Here is a 27686-nt window from a genome sequence, read left to right on the forward strand (position 1 = left end):
TCTCTTTTATTGCAGTGTCGAGTATTCCGTTTTGTGTTATTTTTATTCTCTCGAGTACTGGTATTTTTCGCAGTGTTTCATTTATTTTGTTGGAAAATACTTGATTGGGACAAAAGCTGTTACCATTTTTAAAATATATGGAACCTTATAACGGCACTTCTTCCTTTTTTACTACCGGAGTAGTAAGTGCTACAGGATTGGATTTATTACCGGCCCTAAATCTTTCCAGAAATCGCAAAAATCCTACTGACTACGCCAATTACTGTTATCTTAGTGAAAACCCTTTTTAGTAACAAGAGGAAAGTTTCTGAACCCAATAAAATTATTTAACGTAAATACTACAAGAATAAGAAGGTATCCACATAGGAAACTGTATGAAAGAGCCGCCGAAAGTTTTTATCAAACTATACGTTGAGTTTCCAGGCCCGTAACTTGTAGAAGGCTTTTAATCTTCAATTATCATATTTCAAATTAAAAAAAAGTAACCAATAGTTAGTTGAAATTTATGAATTTTGCTCAAATCGTTTAGATCTTGTTTATCAACTAATAAAAAAAATAATGTTAAATTGCCTGCTGTGTCATACTTTGTCTGTTGACATGGATAGTTCTGCTTTCAATATCAGGTAACTAATCGATTTTAATATTCTAACTGGTCCCGTTGTTGCCAAATCTTGCACATGAATAAACATTTCGAGTTAGGTCTGGGCAATGAGTGACTTCTCAAAAGAAACCCAAAAATTACTTTCTTTTCCAATCTAGTTTACTTCAACGTTAATCCACACAAATTTTCACTCATTATTATAATAAATTCCCTCGATGTGGGTATTACAAAATGTAGAAAAAAAAAATTAAATGAAACATTTTGTAGACGTGACGACGTTGTTCATTTATTATGCAACAGTTTCCTGGCAATTGTTACCAATAGAATATTTCCGCAAGATTAAATTGTATGTCAATACAATGGTTAAATATCGCAGTTAACATTGTTTTATGAAAATTCTGCAAACCATATTATAGTTCTGAAAAGGCATTATTAAATTAAGAAATAGAAACAAAATCCGAAAAGATGTAAGTACATTTTAAATGAAGTTAGGTGAATAAAACAGAAAACACCGATTGGAAAGAAACATATAGATGTAAAATTCATTATTCTATTATTTCCTCAGAACAGTAATTCTTTATACCGACAACTATTAGTTACTTATTGTCTCCTTCTCCACGTTCTGTATATTTACTATGTCTTACTGATCTTTTCATTTCAATCTGTGCTTTTTCAAAGAACTTTTTCATCTTCTTTATTTGATATTTCCGCTTTCTTCTCCATCTACCTCTCTTCATAATACTGCTTTTATTATATTTCTTATAATTCTATCTGTTTCAATTCCGAGGATACCTATTTCTATACTAATTTTGCCTAAATAGGGTTAGACCATGTAGACAATCCAAATAACTAGGAAGCCTAATTTCGGAAGATGTAATAACAAAAGAAGATATAAGAAATAGGGTGCAACAAGGGAAAAAATATACATAAATTCTGAACTCATTGCTTTGGTTAGAAAAAATGAACTTAAACACAATATACAAAGTCATAGTGGAGCCCATTATAACGTATGGATGCGAGTGCTGGCAACTGACAGTTGACAGGAGAAACAATAGACGCTGTGGAAATGATCTTCTTGAGAAAATCGTGCTGAATATCCAGACCAGAGCAAATATGAAATGAAGATATACGAGGTCGAGTATACACGACTTCAGAGAGAATACAGACTAATTAATTGCTCTGGTATACACATGTGATTAGGATGGACCAGAACAGGTGGCTGAAGAAAGCATTGTAGTATCAACCGCAGAATAGAAGAAGACGAGGAAGACCCTCAAAGATTTAGAAGGAAGGGATTTAACAGACCAAGAAAGACAGGAAATAGAATGGATAGATAGAAATTTGTGGCATACGAAATTGCGGGATGTGCATAGCCAAAGAAAGATATATTTCCAATCTTCGTACGGTTTATTTTGTCGTACAGTCCTCATTTTGTGAAATATTTCCAATTTATCGACAAAATTTGTTTAACAAGATCCCAGGTTGCACTAAAAAGCTTCTCTTGAAATCTTCTGTTGAAATCCAGGAGTCCACTACCAATAACAGTCAAATGAAAACTGTAATTGTTAAAATAACTACTCACCTATAAATATGTCTTGTGCGGGCTTCAATTATGTGTTTTATTAAATTTTACCTAGTATATTTATTTTCAATTATTTGATTTTAAGTCTGATACTAAGGAGTGTGCATTTGATGTTGACTCTGACTGGGAGCGACTAATATGATCGATTGAAATGTCAATGTACTTTTGGTCTAGACTATATAAACTGCAATAGTATGCAACACCCAATTAAATATAATAAAATTCCAGCAGCAGGTAATTTAGTAGGTGCGCCAAGGTAAATTACATTAAGGCTTCTAGAAAATAAACAAATCAGAAAACGGGAAAATGTATTTGGAGAATGTTTATCCAATTTTTGTGATTCATGTTCCCTATTTTTATAAATATTTCCGATTTATTGCACATTTTAGCTTGTCAAATAAAGAAAGAGTACAGAGAACGTGAAAATAAGTGGAAATGACGATATTATCTAAATCAATAAATAGTTGTGACAAAAGAGAGCATGGGAAATAGGAAAAAAAGATACACCAAATCTGTTTTAATTCTGATAGGCCATAAATAAGGGACGTAGAGACATATTAACACGATAAAACAGCGTCAGTTTCTTTCTTATTGTTGGTTTGTTTGGAGTATGTATGTGCATTCATTGCTTTGATTGTTGTTGGGTCGATGGATTATCCTACATAACTCGAACCTCATCTTCAGTACCAATAAGTTTAAAAAAACTGTTTCTCTCATTGTTATACAGTATAAGTGCGAGAAGCTTTAGGGCCATTCGCTTGATATTGGAGCTCTTCCTTTTTTTTACCCAACGGGAACACAGTTAGCTCGATTGTGACAATTTAATACCAAAAAATAAGAAACGTATGGAAATTTTTGGATAATTTACCTACTTTCTTCCTGGATCATTTGGTTAACTCGGTCAACCAAACTAAGTAGTGACTTGCGTCCTCAACATCATTGTCGCACTAATTCTGTCAGCAGTACTGCACCCTTCAGTTTCATAAAATGAAACATACTTTGCAATTCCCAATAATCAGGAGAATTGATTGAAGTGGATATAGCTGGGTGACAATTAAGCTAAAAAGCGTCGCGCTGTACCGAGTTTCTGTCACTACGTAATTTACTTTTCGAAAAAAAAACAAAAAAAATTGTTTTTTATCTTCAAATGACACATTTATTTTAATTAATTAAACTTTCGTATGAATAAATATTGTCCCTATCATGATTTTTACAACCTCCTCACTGTATGTTTCGACAATATACTTTTAATAGAGATATTGAACAAAATTTCGTACTGATATTATCCACCCCATCAACGGATCCCTCTTAGAAAGAATTTAAGTGTTTTATTGGGAATACCGGCCACGTGTCTAATATAAACATAGCGCGCACGGCTTCGTATACATTTTTATTGCTTGTACAAGGGGATAATGATCTAATATGCGCATCTAGGGGTTGAGGGTTTGTGGACATTAATCAATTCGGCTTTGTCCTTGAAGCTCGAGGGTGATTCATTCCCTATTCCAATTATATGGAAAGTTTGATTCATTTTGTTTTTCAAATTCCCTGGAACATTAGATGAGATTTAGCCGAATAGAAGATATTTCAGACGAAACACGTCCAAGTAATCTGAAGTAATCCAATTTTGTTTAGACGGTGTAACGAATGGACTAAATTGTTTAGTTCAGTTTAGTGAGTGACAACAGCACACAATATTGAATTTTGAAGTGTTCATGTGTAATACCAGATATTGATCTTAACATTTCGAGCAAAATCATAGTATCTGCAGGGTAAAGTTCTATAAAGTCATGCAGATTAATAAATTAGTTTTTTAGTGGATCTTTCTTCCCACTCACAGTGGCAAAAACTACAAGAGTTTTGAGACTGTATGTACTTCAGATGAAAATAAATGCTCACTTACGAGTATTCTATTCTTATATCACAATTGGTTTAAATTGAAAGAAATATTTTACAGATAGTTCTGGATTTTCGATGTTATTCAATTTGCAATATTGCTACTAGAGAACGTGTTTCGAGTAATTGATTCTAGGATAAAAAGAATCGCATTTAGTTGAAGTCTTATAATTAACAGATAACAGATTTTCATGTTTATTTGAAATTCGTGTTTTAGGTGATCTATTGATTAATTTAATTATAAGACCCAAAAAAGTCGAAACTTCAATTTTTACATATTTTTTTAAACTAATTTTCTATCCACACCTAAAATCAAGACGATATATCAAGAAAAATATATAAAAAGGTCTAAGCAATGAAAAGTTTAAGAAATTTAATTTGGCAGTTTTGTCAAGTTGATAATAAGCTGGAATTTCTGGAACCGTTGGTGATATTCATACTGAATACACTGTTCAGGCCACCACTACAACACTCACAATTACACAGTTTACCTTTAGTCTCTGAAGACGATAACTTAGTTATCGAAACGCACGCCAGACAGTGTAATTGTGAGTGTTGGTGTAGTGATGGTGAAAACAGTGTATTCAATATAAGTTAATAGGTATTTAAAGATGACAGTATATGGTATGGGCAAAGTTCCTTGGAAATTAATATTTCTCACAGTATGAGCAATATGTGACCCGAACTGTTTTGTGGTATTAGCTACAGAACACTGGAAAAAAGGTAGACAGGAGAAAAACAATTATTGGGACAACCTACAAGGGCTGAGACAAGCAGACTCTTCTGGGAAACTATATACAGAGTAGATCTGCTGAATGTTCTAACGTAAATAAAACCAATCTACGAATACTAACAGGAGTTCTATCTGGGCACTGTCCCATCAACAAACACATGAAAATGATAGACTTAGCAGATAATGTGGCGTGCAGGTTTTGTTGCACAGAGGACGAAACCTTTATCGAATTCCAGAGCACTACACTCCTTTTTAAAAGGAGTAGGATTGATGGATCAGCTGTAAACACTGGGCTCTCCAGTTTCGTAATAAGAAAGGAGAACACATTAGTTCCTTTGGGTCGCAGTGTACACGAGACCCCAAATCCATACATACATACATACGTACATGAGCAATATGTCGATTTTAAATTAAGTAAGCTATGAGAAATACGTCATTTCTTATAACAGTTGTAGAAAAATATATTAACACACCATAGATGTCGTTGTTCATCAATTTTTCATCGCAAAAACATCTTCATCAACCCTGTCTCAAGGATTACCGAATATACTCATTCCACTATTTACGTAATCTAATTTACTGTTAGATGTCATCCTCAAGAATATTTCTTTTCGCTATAAATTTCCATACTTTTTATGATTTTTCTTGATATCATCACAACATGTCACATAAGTTTTATTTTGATTGTTGCAAGGTCAACTAGTTTGGAAGCTTTGTTCCAGAACAGTTGCATCATGGACAGTCAGCCTTAGTGAGCATTTTTATTTTCACCGGCAAAAAGATTTAATGATATTCTATAACAACAGCAATATTTATTTATTTGAAGAGAAAATCATTTTTAATACTTTCGATGCAACATTACACATTATTACATTTACCACATCACGTTCATTAAATACGAATATAAATATTATGACCATTCAGGGCTTTGACCCACCTTTCTTAGAGTAGCGGTAACATAAATTACGTAATACATATGTGATATAATGCGTAATGAATTCACCGTTGATTACATCAGTTCAAAACTGTTTTTTACAGTATTTAATGCATCACGAATGTCTGCTGATCGAAATTTTAATTTTAATTTAGCTATAAAATACCAAAGTATACCAAAGTATACACTTAATAAATATTCCCAGCTCTCAAATAACTATGTATCAATCATCGATCATTTAATTGAGCAATTGTGATATCTTAATTTTGTTATGCAAAATCAAGTTCATATGATATGAATTTTTAAAAATATACTCCCCTATTTTTATCGTGGCTCAATTTATTTTTCTTCTTTCGCTTATCACGTATTTGGTCTTTTTTAGTTTATCACTAATTTCTTCTTTTTTGCTTTTCTTATTATAGTAACTGTCTCAAATTTAGTTTTGCGCTGTTATATGAAAAATTGAAACCAACCAATTGGAACCAACATAAATCAAAAATAAAATGGAGGCATTTTAAGGTGAATTATGTCTATCATTTGCAACAATTAAAAGTTAATATAAGAAGACGGAAATATAGAAATACAGATAGCGAATAGAATAAAAGAAATGGGAGAAGACATAAAAACAAACAACTAACTGTACCAACCTTAACATATGGAAACTTGGGTAATTAACAAAAAGATACAGAGTAGCAGCGGAGATGAAGCAACTGAAGAAAATAGCAGGGAAGACGATGGATAGAAACTTTATAAATAAATGAACTAGCAAAGGATCAGGAAGAGTGGAAAAACTTATGAAAGAAGAATGCTTTGACGCTCAAAAGGGCATAACGAATTCTAGAGAAGAAGAAGAATATGCATTATATTTTTATAGCTGCAAAGAAACTTTACTTAGACGTTTTGATAATGGTGTGGAAATAAAGTGAGAATACATTGACAAATAATCACAGTTCTTTTTATTTATGACCTTTTTTTATATATTTTGCTAAGAACTATTATTAAATAAAAAGCGTTATCGATAATGCGCCTCCCTATTTCCACTTCTGTGTCCTATGTCAAACCTCCTCTCACTTTAGCTTTGCCATTGCCATTTTTGTTGGCACTTCCATCATCTATTTCATGTCCCTTAGTAGTTTACTCCTATTTATATTATCGAAGATTTGTTCGAAATAGAAGAAACTATTAATTGAATATAAGTTTATGAGATACAAACAGATCTCAAAGCTTGTGTGGGCAAACAGATACTTTTGGAGCGTGCCATTTCAAGCACCCCAAAAAAGATTCCAGAACATAATATTGTCAACGCTTTGTGATATCTAAGAAACAGTACACAAGTATCTAAGGTTGGAAGCAGAAGAGTTTTCAAGAATTCATCATTCATCAGAATGCGGAAGCAACCCAACTGCTTTACTCACATGGGTTTTTTGTAGAATAATTGTCTAGCCTATAAAATTAAGAAAGCACTAGTGAATCACTCTTGTATAATTTGGGATAAAACGGGATGTTGAGGTAACATTCTGTCTTCTTTCTTATTTGAAACATTTTGCTTTTTGCTTCTTCTCCGCCCCTCCAGGTCTTTCTTGAAGTTGCAGACAGTCTTGTTTCTTTAAATAAAATTTCTGCACATGGAATAAATGTTCGAGGGTTAAAATTTCACTAATTTTTGTAACGCATTCGTCATAATCTTTACTATCAGCTATTTGCAGAACTGAGTTAATCAGTTTTGTAAAATTGAAATGTGACATACTAGCACAATTTATACATTATACTTCCAAAATCTGACTTTATGCATTTACCATTTACATTAGTTTAATTGAATACTTTATCCAACTGTAAGAAATTTTTGTTGAATATTAAATAGGTGCTAGCAGATGGCTGTGTGAAAAATTTCAGTTCAAACCGATGATCGAAAGTGCTTTGAATCACAATGTAAAATTTTGAACCAAACAAACTGACACAAAATCAAGTTGATAAGAATCAACAACTCTAATTAGGAAACTAGAAAATGAATTGATAAACATAAAAATTAAAATAGGAAAACTATTTCCTAATAACATTTTACAAAAATTTTTATAAAAATGTTGAGAAAAAAATGGAAAGCAAGAAAAATCAAAGAAATTGATAACCTAATTTTGAAACAACATCCTATTGATAAAGATACAAAAGGAATAAAATCAAATTTAACTGATATTGAAATACCAGATGAAGTGAATGAATTCTTATCTATAGGTCTCAATTTTCCACAAAATATTTCTAGTGACAGAGAAATACTCATGACAAATGTATTATGTAACATTGAAAACAACACCAATCATCTAAACAACGGCACTCAAAGTGAAATAAGATCAGTACTTCTAACATTATCAGTAATTTTGAAAATAAATTGTAAAACAACAGACCAATATAATAAGTCAGGAGATTATAATTGAATGATGAAATTATTGAATGATAAGACAACTTACAAACAAATTGAACAGGACCCTACAAATTCATATCAAAAACAAGTCAAAGTCACAAAAAAATTCAGTGATAATAAGTGTAGTTCATAGATCTATCCAACTAGAAGATCCTGAATTTAGATGCTTAGCTATTCGATCCAGAAAAAATGATTAACAACAGATTAATAACAGATACAAGAAAAGGGTAAATAGATATTATAATTAATTAAGAAACAAAACAGAAACTAAACATAAAACATTTTTCTTTACCATATTTACTCCCATTCACAGCAACTGTGGATTTATTTCAATAAATATAATATTAGTATAAGTCATAAAGGATATAATACATCATCCAAATATTTGACTAAACTAAAATCTAAAACACGAAGTAATAGAATATTTTAAGTACTTTGTAATGATTCTGACGCAGTCTACATAGGACAGACATCTCAATGTTTAGAGAATAGACTAAATAGACATTTAATTGTAAAGAATGAAAATTTTTTAAACACGGAAAAGAGAGTTTTTAGAAATGGTTCATATACATAAAAACGAGTATACTATCAATAATAAAAAATAATTTAAGTAGTTCGTAGTTCTATTTTATAAATTTCCATGCAATTACGAATAATTTGATAGATGGGTACTATATAGTTTTGAGATGTAAAAACTGGTGAAAAATTAATTTTTCTTTTTAATCAGATAGACTGAAAGTAGTCGAAACGTCAATATTATATATTTTATATATTATTTATAAATAAAACCTTATAAAAGAGGTCTAAGAAGTAAGAAATTGAAGAAAATTATATTTTAAATTATCTTTCACTTTCCAGATATTACAACATAGATGATTTATTTCAAAATATAGTTTTTAATAAAACTAGTTATAACAAAAGTATGATTTAATTCCATATTTACTTACACTCAATTCAATGAAATATATATAAAATTGAAATGTGACTGCTACCAATTCCAAGTAGATATAAAAGTCTGTACTACGGAGAAACTTACTAACTATAAACATGTTCACAGAATTAGTAGTATTCTTTAATCTGGAATAAAGCAATTCCAAATTTTATTAATAATAGTATTGTTCAGGTTCATATTTGAACTACATTGCTTAATCGATCTTTTAGATTTGGATTTTACGTCGACTGCACTTCTTTCATCCGAATATGTTTCGAAATCGACTTTATTATATAAAGTCAATATTTCGAAATTCTGTCTAATATGAACTGTTTCCTCAACTATTAGATCCGGTAGAGTTTCTCGTAGCCATTCTACAAACTTGGAGTAACCAAAATCTAAAAAAGAAAGGAAATCAATACTGCAAACGAATTTGCATTGCACTAAATTGAGAATATTATCGTTTTTGTTTATGTGATGTAGTAGACCAACTTTAAGATGAGATTTATCATATCATTTTTCTATTTATTTGAATCTTAAAATGTAACTGAATTTTTCCTCCAATTTCCTCGTTTAATTTCTTTTATTTCCTTCTTCGCTTTCTCAATATTCATAGTTTTTTAATCAGTATCCACCTGATATGCTCAGTTTGCCTTTGGTCTTACTTTTGCTTTGATTAGAACTGGTTTCTGTGATTGTCTCTGTACCAAACGGGCCTGCGTGCTTTTATACTTTCCAATCTTCTCAATTGTTTTTCCTCGCGATTTTTCTCTCTAAATCCTTCTGTTCTAGTTAGATTTGCTATCTCACCGTCATAGGTCACCATTAATCAAATTGCTGCCTCATATAAAAAACTATGTCGTAATCAATTTCTGTCGTTATTTCCTTCAAAGAGCTGCTTGACATTAATCGACGGTCGTTCAAACGACTTGAACATGGAAGTTGAATCTTTCCACATTCCGGCTGTTGAGTAGTAATGATATGATATAGGTTCGCGTTGAGTGATGGATAACAACAAGCTTGTAGCGTTGATGGACCTGTGTAAGGGTTTAAAGGAAAAGGATTCACTCAATATAAGAAAAGACAAAATTGGGCTATTCTTTTTACTTTTTGAGGATTTGAGAAATTATGAGGACAGGTTTTTTGACTATGATGAGTATAATAATCTTTGATAATCTACATGCAAGAAGCAGTATTCGATATTAAGTAATAGAAGTACTTGAAAGTTGAAAATTCGTATTTATTATTGCTTATCTCAATTGCTTCCAGACTATTAACAATGCTTTATTAGTGCAGATTCTCCTTCATCCATTTCTTTTCAGTTTCAATTATTAACTTTATGAAGATGTCTAATTTTTTTCATATCTTTTGAATTATGGCTATATCGTCCGCATTAGCTGGATTTGTCTGTTGTTACGATTATTTTTAAATATTTATAAATCTGCAAAAATTTCTACGTTTTCTCATTATATAGTTCAAGCTCTGCTTCACTTGATTGAAAATAAACACTACAGCAAGACAATGAAAACGTTACAAAAATATAGTGTAAGTAGTAAGTAAGTAACAGCAGATTGGGATTTATCAAAACAAAATGAAGAAAAAATATTGGCAACTCAAATGGAATTTCTCAGAAGAAGCTACTGACTATCAAAACTAGAGCTAGACATTGAGTGATTTGCACAGACATTATATACAAGTGAAAATACCACCGGAATGAAGGAAAGAAAAACGACAAGTTTGAAAGACGATAAAATGAAAGCATTGAGTCAAATATTTGAAAAAGAAGAGTTCAATCTGTATTATTGAATTTAGATTTTGAGTAGTAAGCTCTAAGTGCATCTGAGTTGCTGCTATCATGAAGTAAATAATAGTACATAGGATTTGTTATTGAAATATAAAGAGAACATGTGCGCGTTACAATGTCTTTCCAACTAGCAACTTTGTTTCGCTGGATTAGCCACTTTAAAAGAAAACAGATATCGCTTGGTGATGACACGCGTGCTGGTAGGTCCTGTTCTTCAGTTACTGTTAGAAACATTGAGAGTGCAGAATCGGAGAAGATCCAAGACTAATCACCACCTATCAAGCGATTCAGACAACTCTTGAAGTTACAGGATTAACGTATAGTTACAGCAAACTGGTACTCCACAAAATGTTCACATATAGTTGTTGATTCAATCAATATTAGCGGCTCATACACATTGCATAGTGGCTTCAAACTTCAATCCGTGGAAGCTTTGGTTAAAAAAGTGCGTTAATGTAGGTGGTGACTAGTTTAACTAAAAATAAGAATATTTTTATAAAAACTTTACTTAGATCTTAAATTATATAGCTTCACCTATGTATTGGAAAAAATATAAGTTACAGACGTAGAAGTAACCACAGCTGCAAAAATTCTTTTTTATAGGTACGCATTTATGATCTTGTGACCCACGCATGTAACTAAAATATAGTCAAGTTGACATATTTTCTATATAAAATACTTATTTCATAATTCAGTGCATCAAAAATGTCTTAAGACGAACTAGCTTTTACCCGCTGCTTCGCTCTCATCGAATTCATTAAATAAGTATCGGAAATCATTATAATAGAAAAGAACGAACTCTATAGCTATATTAGAACCTGAGATATAGATCTTTGAATGTAGAAAAATTGCCAAAAACCTACAAAAATCCATAACTCCACATTGAATGTCCGCGCCTAGCTCCTCTCCAACTCAACCGATTTAAGAGTTCAAAAACTCAAAAGAAAGAAGGTATTTCAGCAAGTGTTCTTAAACTAAAACGAAGTCTCTATCTTGAATAGAACCTGATATATTGAGGATAGAACGTGTATATGTGAAAAACTCCCATAAGTAATGTACAGGAGGAAATCGCATTTAAGTATAACTTGAGAATGGTGAAAATTAGATGAAATCCGATGGTTGATGGCTGATTTGTGCATCAATACCTTTCATTGAAAAAAAAATTAAGCAAATCGGTTGGGTAGAACGCCTGAACGGACTCGGAATGGAAATCATCAATTTTTTTAATATATAAGATTGACAAATAACATTTTGGCATCAAAAACTTTGTTTGAATCATTCAGGAATTCAAAAATTCACAACAATTAATATTTTATTTCTAGAAAAAAATTAACGCTCTTTTAGTGCTGTAGCATTGGTAGTTATTCTGCTAACGTTTGATGGTTCACTAAATCTTTCAACGCCGTCTGAAGTAACAGGTTTTAACGCAGTTGTATGAGTCCGTTTGACGATCTCATCTGCGTAATTATATCCATTGAATACGATTTCCTTCTCGAATTCGATTACTTGAAAAAATATATTTTCTTGATTCCCTAGTGAAAAACAGTTGGGAAAAAAATAAAAAAAAAATAATAAACGACACATGATCCACGAAATGTGGATATTATATACCCATATCAAATATATCGGTTAATTCAACTTTCTAGCGTTTTTTAAACTGTACTATCGCATCTATAATTACTGATGAAATAAAAAATCACGTTCTAAAATAAAAAACGTGCTGAAATGGTACTTCCAAGAATAAACCGTTAAATTGAGATGTTGTAAAACACAAAACATATGTGTAACGGTATTCATGCATTTTATTGCCTTAATTAATTGTGCGATAGACCGATCTTTTCAATAAAAACTGTAGTATAATTCATTCCGAATGAACGAAATGAATATTAATTCATAAGTTACCTAATTGAAAAGTTATAATAAGTCTTTCCTCAGTTATCTTACCTATGAAATATTGTGTCTGATCTGATTTGCTTAAAGACGATGAATCGATTTGCATTCCAATAAATAAAGGTGGACCTAATCTTCTAATAGCCACTAATGGTCTAGCATTCAAACGAGATGTTTCTCTAAGAGATTCCACCAAGTGTGCTTCATTACAGCAAGTAGTTACTACATTCGGTAATTGATTATTACACATATTGCCCTTACAATCGATATATTCTTTTGGAAACCAACGTTGTACGAAGAAAGGTTCATATTTTAAAATATGTTCGGTAGGAATCTGAAAATTCAATTGCTGAAGGTTAAATCCACTAGTACCTCAAGAATTAAAAGTTATTTGTGCCGATGTGTGTTTTTAACCTGGATGTAAATACCGCCCCATTTTGGAGGTGGAAATTAAATAGCTGAAAACTTATAAATTGAAAAATGGATCAATTTCGTGCAAAAAATGATCAAGAATATTACAAGTCGATATTTTTTTAGCTTCAAGTGATTAAATTCTTGAATTTTCAACCAAACAATACATATTTTTGAAAATTTTTCTAATAATAACTTGAAAACCATGCATTTTATGAAAAAAATCATTTTGAACAATATTTAAGTAGATATCTAAGTTAGCGAAGCGATAATAAACGGTTAAATAATGGGAAAACAGTCAATGTTTCCGAATGCTTATGTAGAAGCTTTTTTAAAAAGCATAAAAAATAAGCCATAATAAAAGTTTTCTGCTTTACAATTGACAGGGGTAAAATGGAAATTTTCGAAAAATCAAAACTGTAACCAAGGTATTTTTCATCATAATTAATATATAAACGTTACCCAATAACAAATAAGTGTATTAATGTTCAAGAAGTATGATTGGTTGTAATATCATAATTTGAAAATTACGTATAGATTTCTTATTTTTTTTTATTTCTTCAAGAAGTTATTTTTTAGTAAGTAATTGGAAAACTATAGTATTTATGTAATAAATATAAGAATAATAAAATAATAATAAGATCCGGTAGCTTGAAAATTAAGAAAGTTATAGTTGATGAAACGATCAATTCTTTGTGGCAATTTCTCATTTCTCCGTATTTCAAAACTTTTATATTCATTCATTTATAAAATTAAGTATTTAACACTATTAGAAACAGACGGAACTTCCAATAAATGGATACTAATTTACTAAAACAAAAAATGAATACTCACCCGTGGACCACCCCAGCCCGTTAATACTAACGCACCACCTTCACTCATTGTTTCTAAAGCTACTTGGGCACCACAAGTAGTTATTAATAAAGGTGTGTTAGTTTTTGAGCTAAAGCTCGGCTTTACTTCAACCAAATACACTTCATTGTACGGAGAATTCAGAGTGTTTTTAGCTTTCTGAACACTTCTAACCGAATGGGTATAACCTCCAGTACTAAAATGGGCGCTGTGAGATCTTATTGTCGCATACTTGAAATCCTCATCTGTGAATGTTTCTTTGAAGCAGCCGCTTGTAGTAAGAACTATTAACAATAGAATAATGTAAAATAGGAAAATAGGAATGAACTTAAATTCTATTGACGTTTTATTAAATTTGATTATGCCTAATTTTCATCTTTGCTAGAACTAGGCGTATTCGCGTGCGTATCAAATCCACTTGACGTTGGCGATCAGCAAGGCAAAACTCTTGAGCTAGTCTAAATAACTGTCCTGCTTCTCTTATCCCAATCCATTCTCTAATATTCTTCAACCAAGAGGCTTGTTTTTTCCAATTCCTCTACGACTTTCAACTTTACTCATCTTAATCAACTAGAGGATACTAAACCGGCTACCATGCATTATGTGTCCCAAATAAGCTATCGGAATCTTGTCTATATAAAACCACATTTCAAAACACATGAACCAAAGCGATTAATGGTAGATATTTTTAAAGTCCATGCTTCGACACCAAATAAGAGAACTAAGACAATATGTAACATTTGATCATCCGTTTCCGGAGGTGAAATTTTAAATTATCATTAGAGAAGAGTGATCTCATTTTAAAAAATGTTGTAGGAGCTACCTCAATTCTATATTTTATTTTCTTATCGGGATCCAGTTGTTCAGTAATGTAGCAACCCAGGTATTTGAAATTGGTCATTCTTTGAATCGTTTGTCCGTTTATCTTTAGCTATGTGTCATAAAACGGCAAGCGACTAAATACCATATATTTTGTTTTAGAACAGTCGAATGGCGTTTGAAAGCCATTACAGTCCATTCAAGTCGTCACACAGTGCAACTGTATCGTCTGCGTATCTGATTGTATTTATAAGTTTACCGTTAATTTTTACTCCATATGATAAGTTGTGTCTAGCTTGCTTCAAGAGAGGTGGTGAGAGTATGCAACCTTGTCTGACTCCTCTTAATATTTTGCTTTATTCTGTCGATTTTCCGTTGATTCGAACGCCCGCTCTTTGGCGCCAATATAATTTTTCGATGATTCTTACGTCGGAACTATCAACTCCCTTTTCCCTTAATATATTTATTAACTCCTTATGTTGACTCGATCGAATGCCTTTCGTAATTGATAAAGACTACAAATACATCTTTCCGTTGTTCCCGGCATTTCGTAGTAATATATTCAGTACAAAAAGTGCTTCTCGTGTACCCAACCCATTTCTGAAGCCGAATTGAGTTTCGTCGTGATCTTCTTCGCACTTATATTTCTGATTCTGGTGTGGATGATTCTAAAGAATATTTTTATAGTGTTTATAGTTTTTATATAGTGACTCATAAGACTTATCAGTCTATAGTCGCTACAGAGCTTTGGACGTTGTTTTTTGGCATAGTTATGAATTCGGATGTTAACCAATCTTCTGGAATTTCTATATAATATAATAATAATATAAAATATAAGCTTTATTCTGCATATTCGCTACGACTACACATACAGTCCGAGTAGATTGGTTAATGCCATTATTCGAGACAGCCTTAGAGAGGTATTGAAATTATAATCCACAATTTTCACTGTTTGAAACTTGTATTCTTTTATTATTAACATAATTCAACATTTTTCCATTCTGTATATTATACATAGTAATATAGTATATTCAGTCAGCATGGACAGTGTCTTTAATATTCGATGGATATTTTCGTTCTCTATCTGCTCTGGTAAGCCCGTTCAATAAGGCGTTCATTAAAAATAGAGTAAGCCAGTTCAATTGATTGTGCTCTCCGTTTTAAGGTGCTCATTTACGATTCTAGATGATCTGGTCGTCCAATAATCGATTTTAATCCGCCGTACAACTTCGGCTTATGTCAAGGTAAATGCTGTCTTAGTTGTACCTGTTACCAGATTAGGGGGCGTTTTTAGATTTTTTTGTCTCTCGTAATGAAATTAGATCATTTATAACTTATTATCAATTTATTTCGAGATTGGGTTCTCCCGTAATGTGGATAGTAAACATGTGCACTCTAGATCCATATTTCTGTGTACGATTTGGCCAAGTCAAGAAACATGGTTTACTTAATTTAATCTATTTTTTCGCAATTTTACTCTGTTTTTTACGAAAAAAACAATGACATGATATTTTCCGAGATCCCCCTCTTCTCAAAGTAAGATGTAGATGTAGTAGTAGATTAACTATAGTTATAATCCAGTAGCGAGTCGAAAATTTTAGTATATAATGAACTAAATACTGAATGAAGATCTTGTGATGAAGTGATGAATTTTATATCAATACAATTTAATAAAATATGTACTGACTGCATGAATCATAAAGTGCAAGCTTCCTTCTTCTATACAATTGAATTGAAGCCGTTTCCATATATCAAATAATTTATTTTCATTAGTTAATTTTCATTACATTATTTTCATTTCGTAAACTGTATCAAACAGAACTCCCAAAACAGACAATTTCTTTCGTAGGTTATGTTATCATTTTCAACTATTAAAGTTGTTTCGCTGAGGATGAGAACCATAAGAAGATGATCCACGTGTGGGAGGTCCTGTGACTACTCCAGAAAATATTAAATTAGTGGGAGAAATTGTCCAAGTGACCGGCGCATAAGAACAAAAGAAATTACAGCACAGACCGGTATTTTCAAAACAAGCCGTCTGAGGATTCTAGATGAGAATTTGAATATAAAATTGGTGCAATTGGTGCAGTGCTAAAGCAGCGTCGAGTAAAATGTTGTATGTGATTTTTAGAGCTTTGCCCCGAGGACCAAGAATGTGTAATCCGATCAATTTCATCGGATGATGAAACTATTATCTTTTATTATGATTCGACAATCAAAAGAGATTCTATGAAATGGTATCGGAAAGGAAAGCTCGTGACAAAAAGGAAAAGCCTCGAGAAGCACTAAAAAATGATTGCTACAATATTATGGAGCTGCGGTGGTATACTATCCACTTAGGAACGCGGAGCACGACCTTTACCTACCTACTCCACGTTCAGAATTAGTTAAGGGCTCATTATTTTACAATGCAAAAAAATGCACAATCACTTGCCGATTGAAATCAAATCGATATCATCTTTTCCTGCATTCCGCGATAAGTTGAGGGCATATTTACTGGAAAGTGCCTTCTACTCTTCTATTCTAATAATAATATTTAATTCCGGACATGCTGCATACTGGTTTAATTTTTGCTTTTTATTTCTGTTTATTTTTTAGTTTTTACAAGCTTTTATCTAGAAATTGTGAAAATTTTTTGACAATAAAGCATTTTTCTCTCTCTATCCATTTTTTACTTTATTGGATACATCGGATGAAGGCTAGCTCATAGAATATTTTAATTATGATTGCTGGTTATACTATTAAATATATATGTTCCTAATATAGAAGAAGGTATATTTTTTATAATTATGATTTGCAACACGAAAAATGAAGAAATAGCTCGGTTTTTTTTAACTGTAAAGACCAAATTAGTGCAAACTTACTTTTGTTACGAGATATAATTACACCACTGCAGAAAAACTCCAAACTGGTGGGAATGTCCCGATATCTTAGAAAGTTTATAGAAACCAGCCAATTGTAATCGTCAATACTACCATACGATCGATGAGCATTTCTTCTAAGTTGATCGAAAAATACTGGAAATAAATGTTTTATTGATAAGTAGTTTATCTCTCACCGCCATGTGAATCCCCATAGGTTTTTCTAGATACCCAAGTAATAGAATGGCCTTATAAATAGTAAAAGCTCTCTGATTCACAATATTGATGGAAATTTTCTATGTAAGTTCAACAATCAGAGAATGAAAATAAAACCCTATAAAAATTAATTTATAAACCTTTTTTTCTATGTGTCACGTCAGGATAAATTTGCCTAAACTAAATAATTGTTTGATGATTTTATATTATTAACCCTCTGATAGACGCATTATGATTCGTAACCTGATCGGACACAATTCATCTGAGAGATCAAGTACATTTATTTTTATTTTAACCGAAAGAAAAAGGATGAAAATACTAACGACGGTAGACTGAAGCATATGCTTCATTTAACAAAACGAAGACCGCTCAGTAAGCAGAATTATTGTAGGTCAAGGATGTTCAAAAATCTGGAAGGCCAGGACTAAGCGACGATGCAAACTTAGATATTTGGCTGTCATTAGAATACGACCTTTACGCAACTACCAGGATGGTCCTAGAAGTACCTGGCTTGACCTAGAGAAGGCGATAGTTGCTTGGAAAATATGTTTCAAGTTTGAAAGACGCAACGTTTTTTGGTATTTGTTTGGCCGCCATCAATAGTGAACGTTTTCAGTGGATTTATAAACATGGAAAAAATTGGTCATCGTTAAGTGATACGATACTTTTTTTACCAAACCAATATAGAAGATTAACTAGATTCTACTCTGAGTAAGACTTCTGGGTAACAGAATTTAAACGAGGCCGTACGACCTTCGAAGACCAGCATCGCAGTGGTGGACCAAATGAGGTGACGATTCCAGAAATTTTGAAGTAAATCCACAAAGGGTACTAGCCATAGTTTAACTTTTTGGAAAGAAATAATATTTTTAGACGAATCAAAATTTTGTTTAAGTAGTACAGTAAATCGACACAATTCTCCAGCGCCCTCAATAACTATGTTTTGGAAGGAGTCGTCAGGGAAAAATTTATTGGTCCTTATTTCTTTGGCAGGAATTTAACAGGTGTGCGATATTTGGAACATATTCGTATACCAATGCTTCTAATTGCCCTATTCACTTACTAGGGAAAACTTTATCAAGTTATCTACAAATGATTGAACCATATAGTGGACAGCTTTTAATTTTTCTTGAGCTTTTTTGGTGTTAATATTATCAAATCGAATGTATATTACAAGAAAATTTGAAACCGTTTCACTCCATACCCGTCCTAACCTCTCAATTCTACCAAGGATTGTCGATCACTCCTTAGTATCTTAGCTGGGTAAAGTAACGTCTCTAACTCTAAGAAATTAGTTGAGAAGATAGCTGGAGGCCATGCTCTCTGTTGTGAAACACAGAAACTTAGTAGTCGAAAACATATTCTACTCATCTCATAGATCAAAAGCGCCTGACGGAAGGTTAAACAGAATGGTCATCATAAATAGAATTATTGTTCAAGGAATTAATCTCTCACACAAACTAAAATACCGGGTAATAAGCTTAGGTACGCATTCTATATAAAAAAACAATCTGCTCCTTTATTGATTCCTACCCTAGCATTTAGCTAAAGTACCTCGCAAAGTACCTTAAAGGGATCAGTACTTTCAATGTTGGTTCGGCTCTGCCTTTGCACATTCAATACGAGTATAAAAAATGTTTTGATTTGCATTTACTAGAAACTAAACTTAATAACAACCGGAGAATATTTTAATTAACAGCATTTTTGATAGTCAGACATGAAAGAGCTTCTTTGTATACTATTACTGTTTATTGTGAGGACAAAATAAAATTGATCAAATTTAGTAGAAAAGAAAGTTATCCGAATATAATTAATCCTAAATACGTGATATTCGTAGTTGAAGATATGTGATATTCATTGTGTGAAATGTAAAAGGCTTAATATGAAGCCTGAAAATTATAGGTTTATGCCACAAATAATCATTTCCACTTGAAAATTATAATGCTTATTCTAATTAATAATCCTCTGCTTGTTTTGCTATTGAATCCGTGTCTAAACAGCTCTATTCTCGTACTGCTCTAACAACTTACTACTCGTTGTTCGAATCGCATCTTCGCTATGGTTTGCTCTTTTCATTTTAGAATCCGTTTGTTTGGTTCGCAAACAATTTCACAACTCAACTGAGAGACACATTCAAAGCTACCCTACTAGAAGAAAGAATTTAGACATTTACTTAACTGTACCCACTTCTTATCTGGTAAAAAAATTCCATCATCTTCACTGCCAAAAAATTATTCAATCAGCTACCTTTAGAATTGAAATGGCAAATTCATTTAATAAGTTCCACAGCTTGACAAAGGCATTTCTGTTTGAAAGGCCTTATTATTCTGTGGCAGAATTCTACAATCTATTATAGACTCAATAGACTGGCATAATTCAATTTAGAATGAAGTAAGCTATTATATATATATATAATATTTATTATTAAGCCAAATTGTTATTTTATATTATCTAATATAAAATTGTTTTGCTTTGTTCATAAAATTATAAAATTTTCTAATGACAATAAAGTTTATTTCTTTCTCTATCTATCAAGGCTAAGGTTAACATAATCGAAATGAAATTTTTTAAGTAAAAAATACATTCATTTTAAGTTATAAGTTTAAAAATAGTTTGAGTGTCTCAAAATTATATTGCGAGTTTGCGGTAACACTCAAAAATAAACCAACATTGAAGCAAAGTAAAAAGAATGTAAAAAGCTTATTCGAGAAAATTGTTTCCAAAAACATTTATAACATAATCGAATTTTTATTTATAGATATTTTTCCCTTTTTAAAACTTTCGCAGAAACTTCACAATGAAAAAATTACTATAGTAATTTGCTAGCTCATAATACTGTAAAATGTATAGTAATCGTGTTTTCAGTTGAATATTAATCTTTTACCTAAAAAGTGAATAAATTGGATCAAATGTCCCGCTGTTCTCTTTGTAATTGAAGAGACCACTCGTGGAATCAGCACGAGCAAATGTCAAAAATCATCATCAGGTGTGCTCTGTTACAATTAATCTTACAATTTTATTTATTTCTTTCTAATCGAGTACGTAGATAAATGTCAAGGTTAAATTACAACGCCAAAAAGATATTTTAATAATAAAATGGCTACTATTTGATCTAGGTGTATAGTTTGATTGGATTGGTTTTGTTCACATTTTCAAAAATAACAAACTCTTAGATCCTGTCACGAGGTTATATTGTTCTTCAACCAAATTTCGTTAGATTTGCAAAGCGCTTTGCATCAAATCATCAACAATCATTATTAACTTTGAAAATGTTTTGCTGCAGTAGAAATTCAGAGAAATCAATTCATTTGTAGTCATCTGTTCGAGACAACCAATCAGTACATTATACTGAAAACAAATTCCATGATATGTTTTCACTTTATTATGTTGCCATGAATACATATTGATAATGTCACGATCTTCAATAAACTTTTTTAAGTTATATATAATTAGCAAAAAATTTTCTATCTGAATTAACTTCAACATAGATGAATGCTCAAAAATTTTATGCCAACTTTCTCAAGCTTGTTGCTTATAGGCAAAGTTTCCAAACAACAAGAATATATTTCGAACAATTATCAATGTCCTTGAGTTATTACTACTGAAAGTTGAATTCTGTAATATGGTATTATTGTTTATTGTGAAATATTTTTCATTTGTCAAAGAAAATTAATAACATTTAGTGTAACATATCTATAAAAAATTAATCTCAATATCTATCAAGTGTCACTGTAAAATGCTTGTTAACAAGCCTGGAAAGTATGTATTTGTGTAAAAAATATTCATTTTCACATGGAAATTGTAATGCTCAATAATTAGTGCGTAAAAAACCAGGGAGTAAGAGAATTTGAGTTAGAGAAAGTAGAGTTTAAACACCAGACTTAGCAGCCTTTCCTACTTTAGGAAGTTCTTCCATAAGGTAATACGAATTGCTTTTATTCTGAACTTCACCTCGTCTTGAGTCATCGGTAATTCTAGTTCTAACATGTCGCCTTCTTATTTTATTATAGCTCTTTTTCTATCTCTATTTCTGTGTTCATAACTTTTAGCACTCTATAAATAATCGTATTTCTCGTGAAAATTTACAAATTTTATAGAACATTTCTTCAGACCATCTCACTGTCGCCATTTTTAATGCCGATTGCCTTGACTATAGAAATAAGCACTTTTTTCTCACTCACGCACTTTCAATTTAGTCCATCGAGTGGGTTTACAAATTCAATTCGCTTTCATGTGACATGAATTTATTTGCTTGATCATCTCCCTTGAACGGTGTAAAGGAACCTTAAGTATTTTAAGTTAAGAAAAGGATTTGGATTTTGCAAGTTTATCAAAATTCAAATCAAAATTGCGGATTCACTGACGACAAACTAAACAAATAGTCGAGGAGCTGGCTACATAAAACAGCATCGATAAGGTACACGACGTCTGAGCTGGGAAACAGTCCGTAATTAGTACATCACCAAACGGCATTTCTGACAATCTGTACAGGTCGGATATGAAAATGCCAGCCGGTTTTCCCGGGCGAAAAAATGGGCTGGAAAACCTCATATGGTACACGAGTGAAAACTCTGGGATCGTGGGGTCCGAACCTCAAATAAGAACGTGAGGCCATTAGCCGATAAATATTACTGAAGGACTTTTCGCAAAGATACAAGTTCCCAGACATTTAAAAAAAAAATTCATGAAAATCGGTTAGTTTCAATGAAGCCAACAAAAATAATTTTCATTCGAGCCGAATAGTTCATTTCACAAGTACGTTGATTTTCCTTATTTTTTTCCGAGGTTTTCCGACCTGTGAAACTTCTGGCGTTATTGCACTACTCTTAGTTAAGACCTCAAAAGTCAAGTAAAAAAGTTTGACGCGTACACCATGTGAGGTTTTTCTGATGAATTTTCCGGCACTTTTGGCCGCTTCCTGGCGAGGGTTTCCCGACCTGCAAAACTTCTGGCACTATTACACCGCTACTAGTTGAGAGTCCGTCCTCACGTTCCACAAGGTTTCACTCGTGTACCATATCGGGTTTTTCGGATGAATTTTCTGGCACTTTCGGTCACTTCTGGCGAAGCTTTTCCGAGCTCCAAAACTTCTGACGTTCTTACAGCGTTCTTATTTAAGGTTCGGACCCCTCGATCCAAGAGTTTTTACTCGTGTACCATATGGGGTCTTCCAGCACATTTTATCGCCTAGGAAAACAGGCTGGCATTTTCATATCCGACCTGTACAGAGAGCCAGAAATGCCGTTTGGTGATGTACTAATTACGGGTCCCCCGTTTTTAAGCTCAAACGTCGTGTACCTTATCGATGCTGTTTTTTGTAGCCAACTTTGGGACTAAAAGGTGAAAGGCAAAGGAAAAATCGTAAATTGAATCTAAAAAAAAAAGATTAAATAAAATTCAAAGCGACTATAATTACACTTGTGAGCAAAAAAATCGATTTAAATCACACGCTCGCGGTCAAATGTCTCTAGGAAAAAATCTGTAACTTTCGTGTTTCTGTTTTTAGCACTTCAAAGCCATTAGTCTTAAATTTATAATGGGTAGTCTATGTTTTTATTGAGTTATGCGTCAAATTCGTCAAAATAATAATTTTGGCGCTATTAACAGTTTCCGATCACTTTATGGATCGAATAAGTTTCCTTACTCGATCTTGTTCGATGCCTTTTTCAGTGAGGTCTGATTTCGTGGTTGGTGCAGGATTTCTAGCCCAAAGTTATCTCTCAAGTTCATCCCATAAATGTTCAGGCTACGTGCTGGCCGGAATCGTGTCTTCGGTGAAAGTTACGGTAACACCAGACTCACTCATGCTCAGTGCACTGGCCACTTCTCTCTAATTCTGGCCTTGAGGCAATAGGATTACCGCTTGAGCAGCTTTATCACTTGTGTTTATCTTCAGGTAGAATTCGTGTGTGTAGTTAATGGAGATGTATATCGGTTGACGTTTGTTGTCTAACTGATTGTGGTGGATTAGGTATTTAACCTTTTATAAGGGTCAGTTACCCCTAATTAGCTCTATTTTGAACAAGCATATAAAAGGTGGTTACCGATCATTACATATTATTGGACTATGAGACCAATGAACATTACAATATTTTGTATCATTTTTATTTGCGGAAATTGGGTGGGGTTCGCATTGTCGTGGTGAAGAATGCTTCGTCTTTTGCTATTGGTTTCCGTGATTTTTTCGGCAAACGACAATGAATATTTCTGGCTGGTATACCATTCAGGAATAACCGTTCCACGTTCACGATCTTATAGACGTCTTTTTAAGCACCGCGATTTTTTTAGTATATCTTTGCACCAATTGACATGAATTTTTTTGAGCTGTTGTCAAATTATGCGTTATATAATATTTTCTGAGACAACAACCGATTTTGGAAGACCTTCAGGAAATTAATACTGTAGCGAAGTGTGACCACGATTGAATTCTTAACACCAACGAAATACTGTGGTTCGAAATGGGGCTTCACCACCAAAAGTTGGAGCGATTTGATCGGTACACTGCTGTTGAATCTACGTCGAAAGTTATATCTTGTACGAACATGTTCGTGATTTAATTCCATTTTATGACAAAGTTGAATGTTTTAAGTATATGCAAACAACTCAAATAGCACTCGTATAACTACACGTTCTAAGTACGTTCACTATTATAAATGTCAAACTTTATTATGGCATTGTCAGATTTGACATATTCATATCAGTGTTACCATGTCTCAAATAGTTAAGTAGCAAACCTCGTAGATCACCAAAAATATCAGTGATTATAAGTTTGGTTGATAGAGCTGTCCAACTATCAGATGCTGAAATGAGATGCTTAGTTATTCAAAAACTTCATTAAAGAAATACTTTTCCTGAAAAAATTATATGTAAATAATTCAATAAAAGATAAACAGATACTATAATCAATTGAGAAATAAAACAGAACCTAGCACACAATTCATTATCGAAATATTTCATTAAACTAAAATATAAATTAATTAAAAATAAAATAAACATTTTTTGATATTTGATATTCGTATTATAGGTGAATTATTGATTAATAATATAATGCGGGTTGTATAATATTTTCATAAAAACCGAAATAGGTCGAGACGTCAAGTGTTGCCTGTTTTCTTAAACTAATTTTCTATCAAAAGGGACCTCAAATCAAGATGATTTGTTAAAAAAAAACATAGAAACAGGTCATTGAAGTGAGATGTTGAGGAAATTTAAATTTTAATATTCTATAAGCTAACAATCGTATGAAATACCATTTGTTTCGCACTAGTTTAACAAAATATACTAAGGTACATAGAAAATAGAACAGTCTAAGGATAAGATAAGTAATCAATCAAAATTTTAGAAAATTCCAACCATAGGAAAAAAGGGAAAATTTAATAACATGTTGATAAAGAAACTCGTAATAAAACGATCGATTTCTTCTTGACATAACTCATCCCAGGACCTTATACATGTTGTCAAAGTTTCGATAAAGTTTGTGGAGGGTGAGGTAGTAATCATCCTCCCATAATATCCCTGACATTTTCTAAGGGTGAAACATTGGAAGACATAGCCATCCATAATAATAAAACAATTCGATTTCAAAAATGAGCCAACGTAATTCTGGCTATATGTGACCGTGCAATATTTCCTTCACCACCTTCTGAATGTAACGCTCGTGACTAATATTCAATTGTCCTGTGAACTAGCATTGAAATTTCTACTTTTTTCAAATTCACACCAAATTATAAATTGTATAAGGCGATCTTGATCGACAAAGCTACAAACTTTCATATTTACTGTTTAAAATATAACAAATATGATTTAAACTCATTAAAAAATACTTATTTGCATAGAGAAATCTGAATTCAGAACAAGTAACGTTTTATGACATAAATTTTTGTTTTTTTAATAGAAAGTATAAGGAAATTGATTTTTTCTGCGAAATTGGACATTGTTTTATGACGATCTGTAGAATGACCTCTTCGATTATTTTCGTAAAAAAGATGTGCGAACCTTTTCCTTGTCAGATCATTGTACTAGAAGACAACAGAAATGTAAAAAATATCACTCACCTTCTTCAGTTACCTCCTGTTCCTCTTGATGCACTTCTTCGTCTAGCATATGTCTTGGAAGAACTAAACCTATTAGTAATGCCATCAAAGCTGCTACTAATATAAGAAATGCAGTAGCTATCAACAAAATTGTTATATAAGCACTTCTCATGTTTATTATGGGTTTTAAAATTTGACAATGTCACTGACAACAACTGTCAATTACTTCATATTTCATATATTACTATAAGTAACATCATTATCCACAGATAATATTATTACATTCTAGCATATTATTTATATCCATCATTATCTAATGAGTAATGGTATTTGTAATTTCTGCATTGATGCTTGAATGGAATTTAAAAAAGTTAATACCTACAAAATGTGAAGAAACAGCACGAATTTTTTGCAGAGGACCATTAGAGGAGATTTTTATCAATCATGTATAAATTATTTAGAAAAGAACAGTGCATGTCGTTATTAATATTAAAATGAATCAGGGCTTAATTAATATGGCAAATGCGTTCTGTTAATATGCCTTCTATCTCTCTAGCCTTAATCCGACGGTCGTCTAGTACCATTTTGTGGAAATTTTCCGATAATATCAGTGATTGTCGCAGTTTTTAACTGTCCCAAACGCTTGTCGTTTGTCAATTTTAGAGAGAACATCTCGATACATGACCGAATAATATGTTTCGTACTTTATATTAATAAGTGTTGACATCTTCAGGTTGTGGTCAGGATTTTTTCAGTCAACCATTGTTTGTTTTAATAAGTTGTATTTTTGCTTAAGACGGAGAAATAGTGTCAACGTTCGAGGTAAATACACTGGTGAGCAAAAAATGGGGGCACTTCAGAAATTGTGATTAATTCAGAAATTGCAAATAATTTTAGCGTCAATATTGATAAGGATTAATTGCCGTTAAATCAAATGTTTTCCCAGACTTGATAGCTGTTATTAGCTGTCATTCGATTTAAGTATGACTTTGATGAAAAATGTGCCTTTGCGCTAATTGAACATTCACATTTCCCTTGCCTGTTTCCCAGTTTACTATTGATTCTTCGTGTAAAACCTAACGATCGCAGAGTGTAGTGATTTAACAGGCCCATAATGCCTTTAGATCCGATTGTTGTGGCAAGAATTGTTGTGTTGTTACAAGATGGTCGGAGGCAACGTTGAACTGCAAGAATTGTTGGTGCTAGTCTTTGTGGAATGCAAAGGGTGTACCAGCACTTTCTAGAGACTGGCCTCATCACTAGAAGATCAGGGTCTGCACCAAAAAAAGTTACCACTTAACGAGATGACTGTTTTTTGGTGTCCACAAATTTGTGGAATCGGACAGCTACTGCGGTATCACTGCGAAATCAGTTGGAAGAAGTGAAAAATGTCAATGTTAGTGAATGGACCGTTAGAAGAAGACTTCATGCTACTGGACTGTCATGAAGAAGAATGGTTACAGATCCCCTGTTGCAACGCTAGCATCGGATTGCAAGATTGTCATTTGCCAGAGATCACGTTCGTTGGAATGATGATGACTGGAGCTGGGTATTGTTCTCAGATGAGCCGCGTTTCTGCCTTACTGGATCAGATGGACATCGACGAGTGTGGAGAAGACCTCGGAAAAGATAAACTTTCATTTGGCGGTGTGTCACTTATGATTTGGGCGGGAATCACTGCACAAGCTCGTACAGAGTTGGTTTTCA

General features: G+C 32.5%; 2 protein-coding genes across 3 annotated transcripts in view; one reads left to right on the forward strand and one right to left on the reverse strand.

The window, feature by feature from the left end:
* The window catches only part of LOC130900460 (titin-like), a 271357-nt gene that overhangs the window by 127431 nt on the left and 116240 nt on the right, over window positions 1–27686 (forward strand). The window lies entirely within an intron of this gene.
* On the reverse strand, window positions 9072–26171 carry LOC130900470 (uncharacterized). The gene is made up of 5 exons (XM_057811111.1): window positions 26001–26171; window positions 17734–17886; window positions 14033–14334; window positions 12842–13121; window positions 9072–9491 (listed from the first exon to the last, which is right to left on the reverse strand). Exons 1-5 carry the CDS (start codon window positions 26149–26151, stop codon window positions 9235–9237), a joined length of 1143 nt encoding a protein of 380 aa, XP_057667094.1. The 5' UTR covers window positions 26152–26171; the 3' UTR covers window positions 9072–9234.

The sequence above is a fragment of the Diorhabda carinulata genome, chromosome X (assembly GCF_026250575.1).
Source record: "Diorhabda carinulata isolate Delta chromosome X, icDioCari1.1, whole genome shotgun sequence".
Taxonomy (NCBI): domain Eukaryota; kingdom Metazoa; phylum Arthropoda; class Insecta; order Coleoptera; family Chrysomelidae; genus Diorhabda; species Diorhabda carinulata.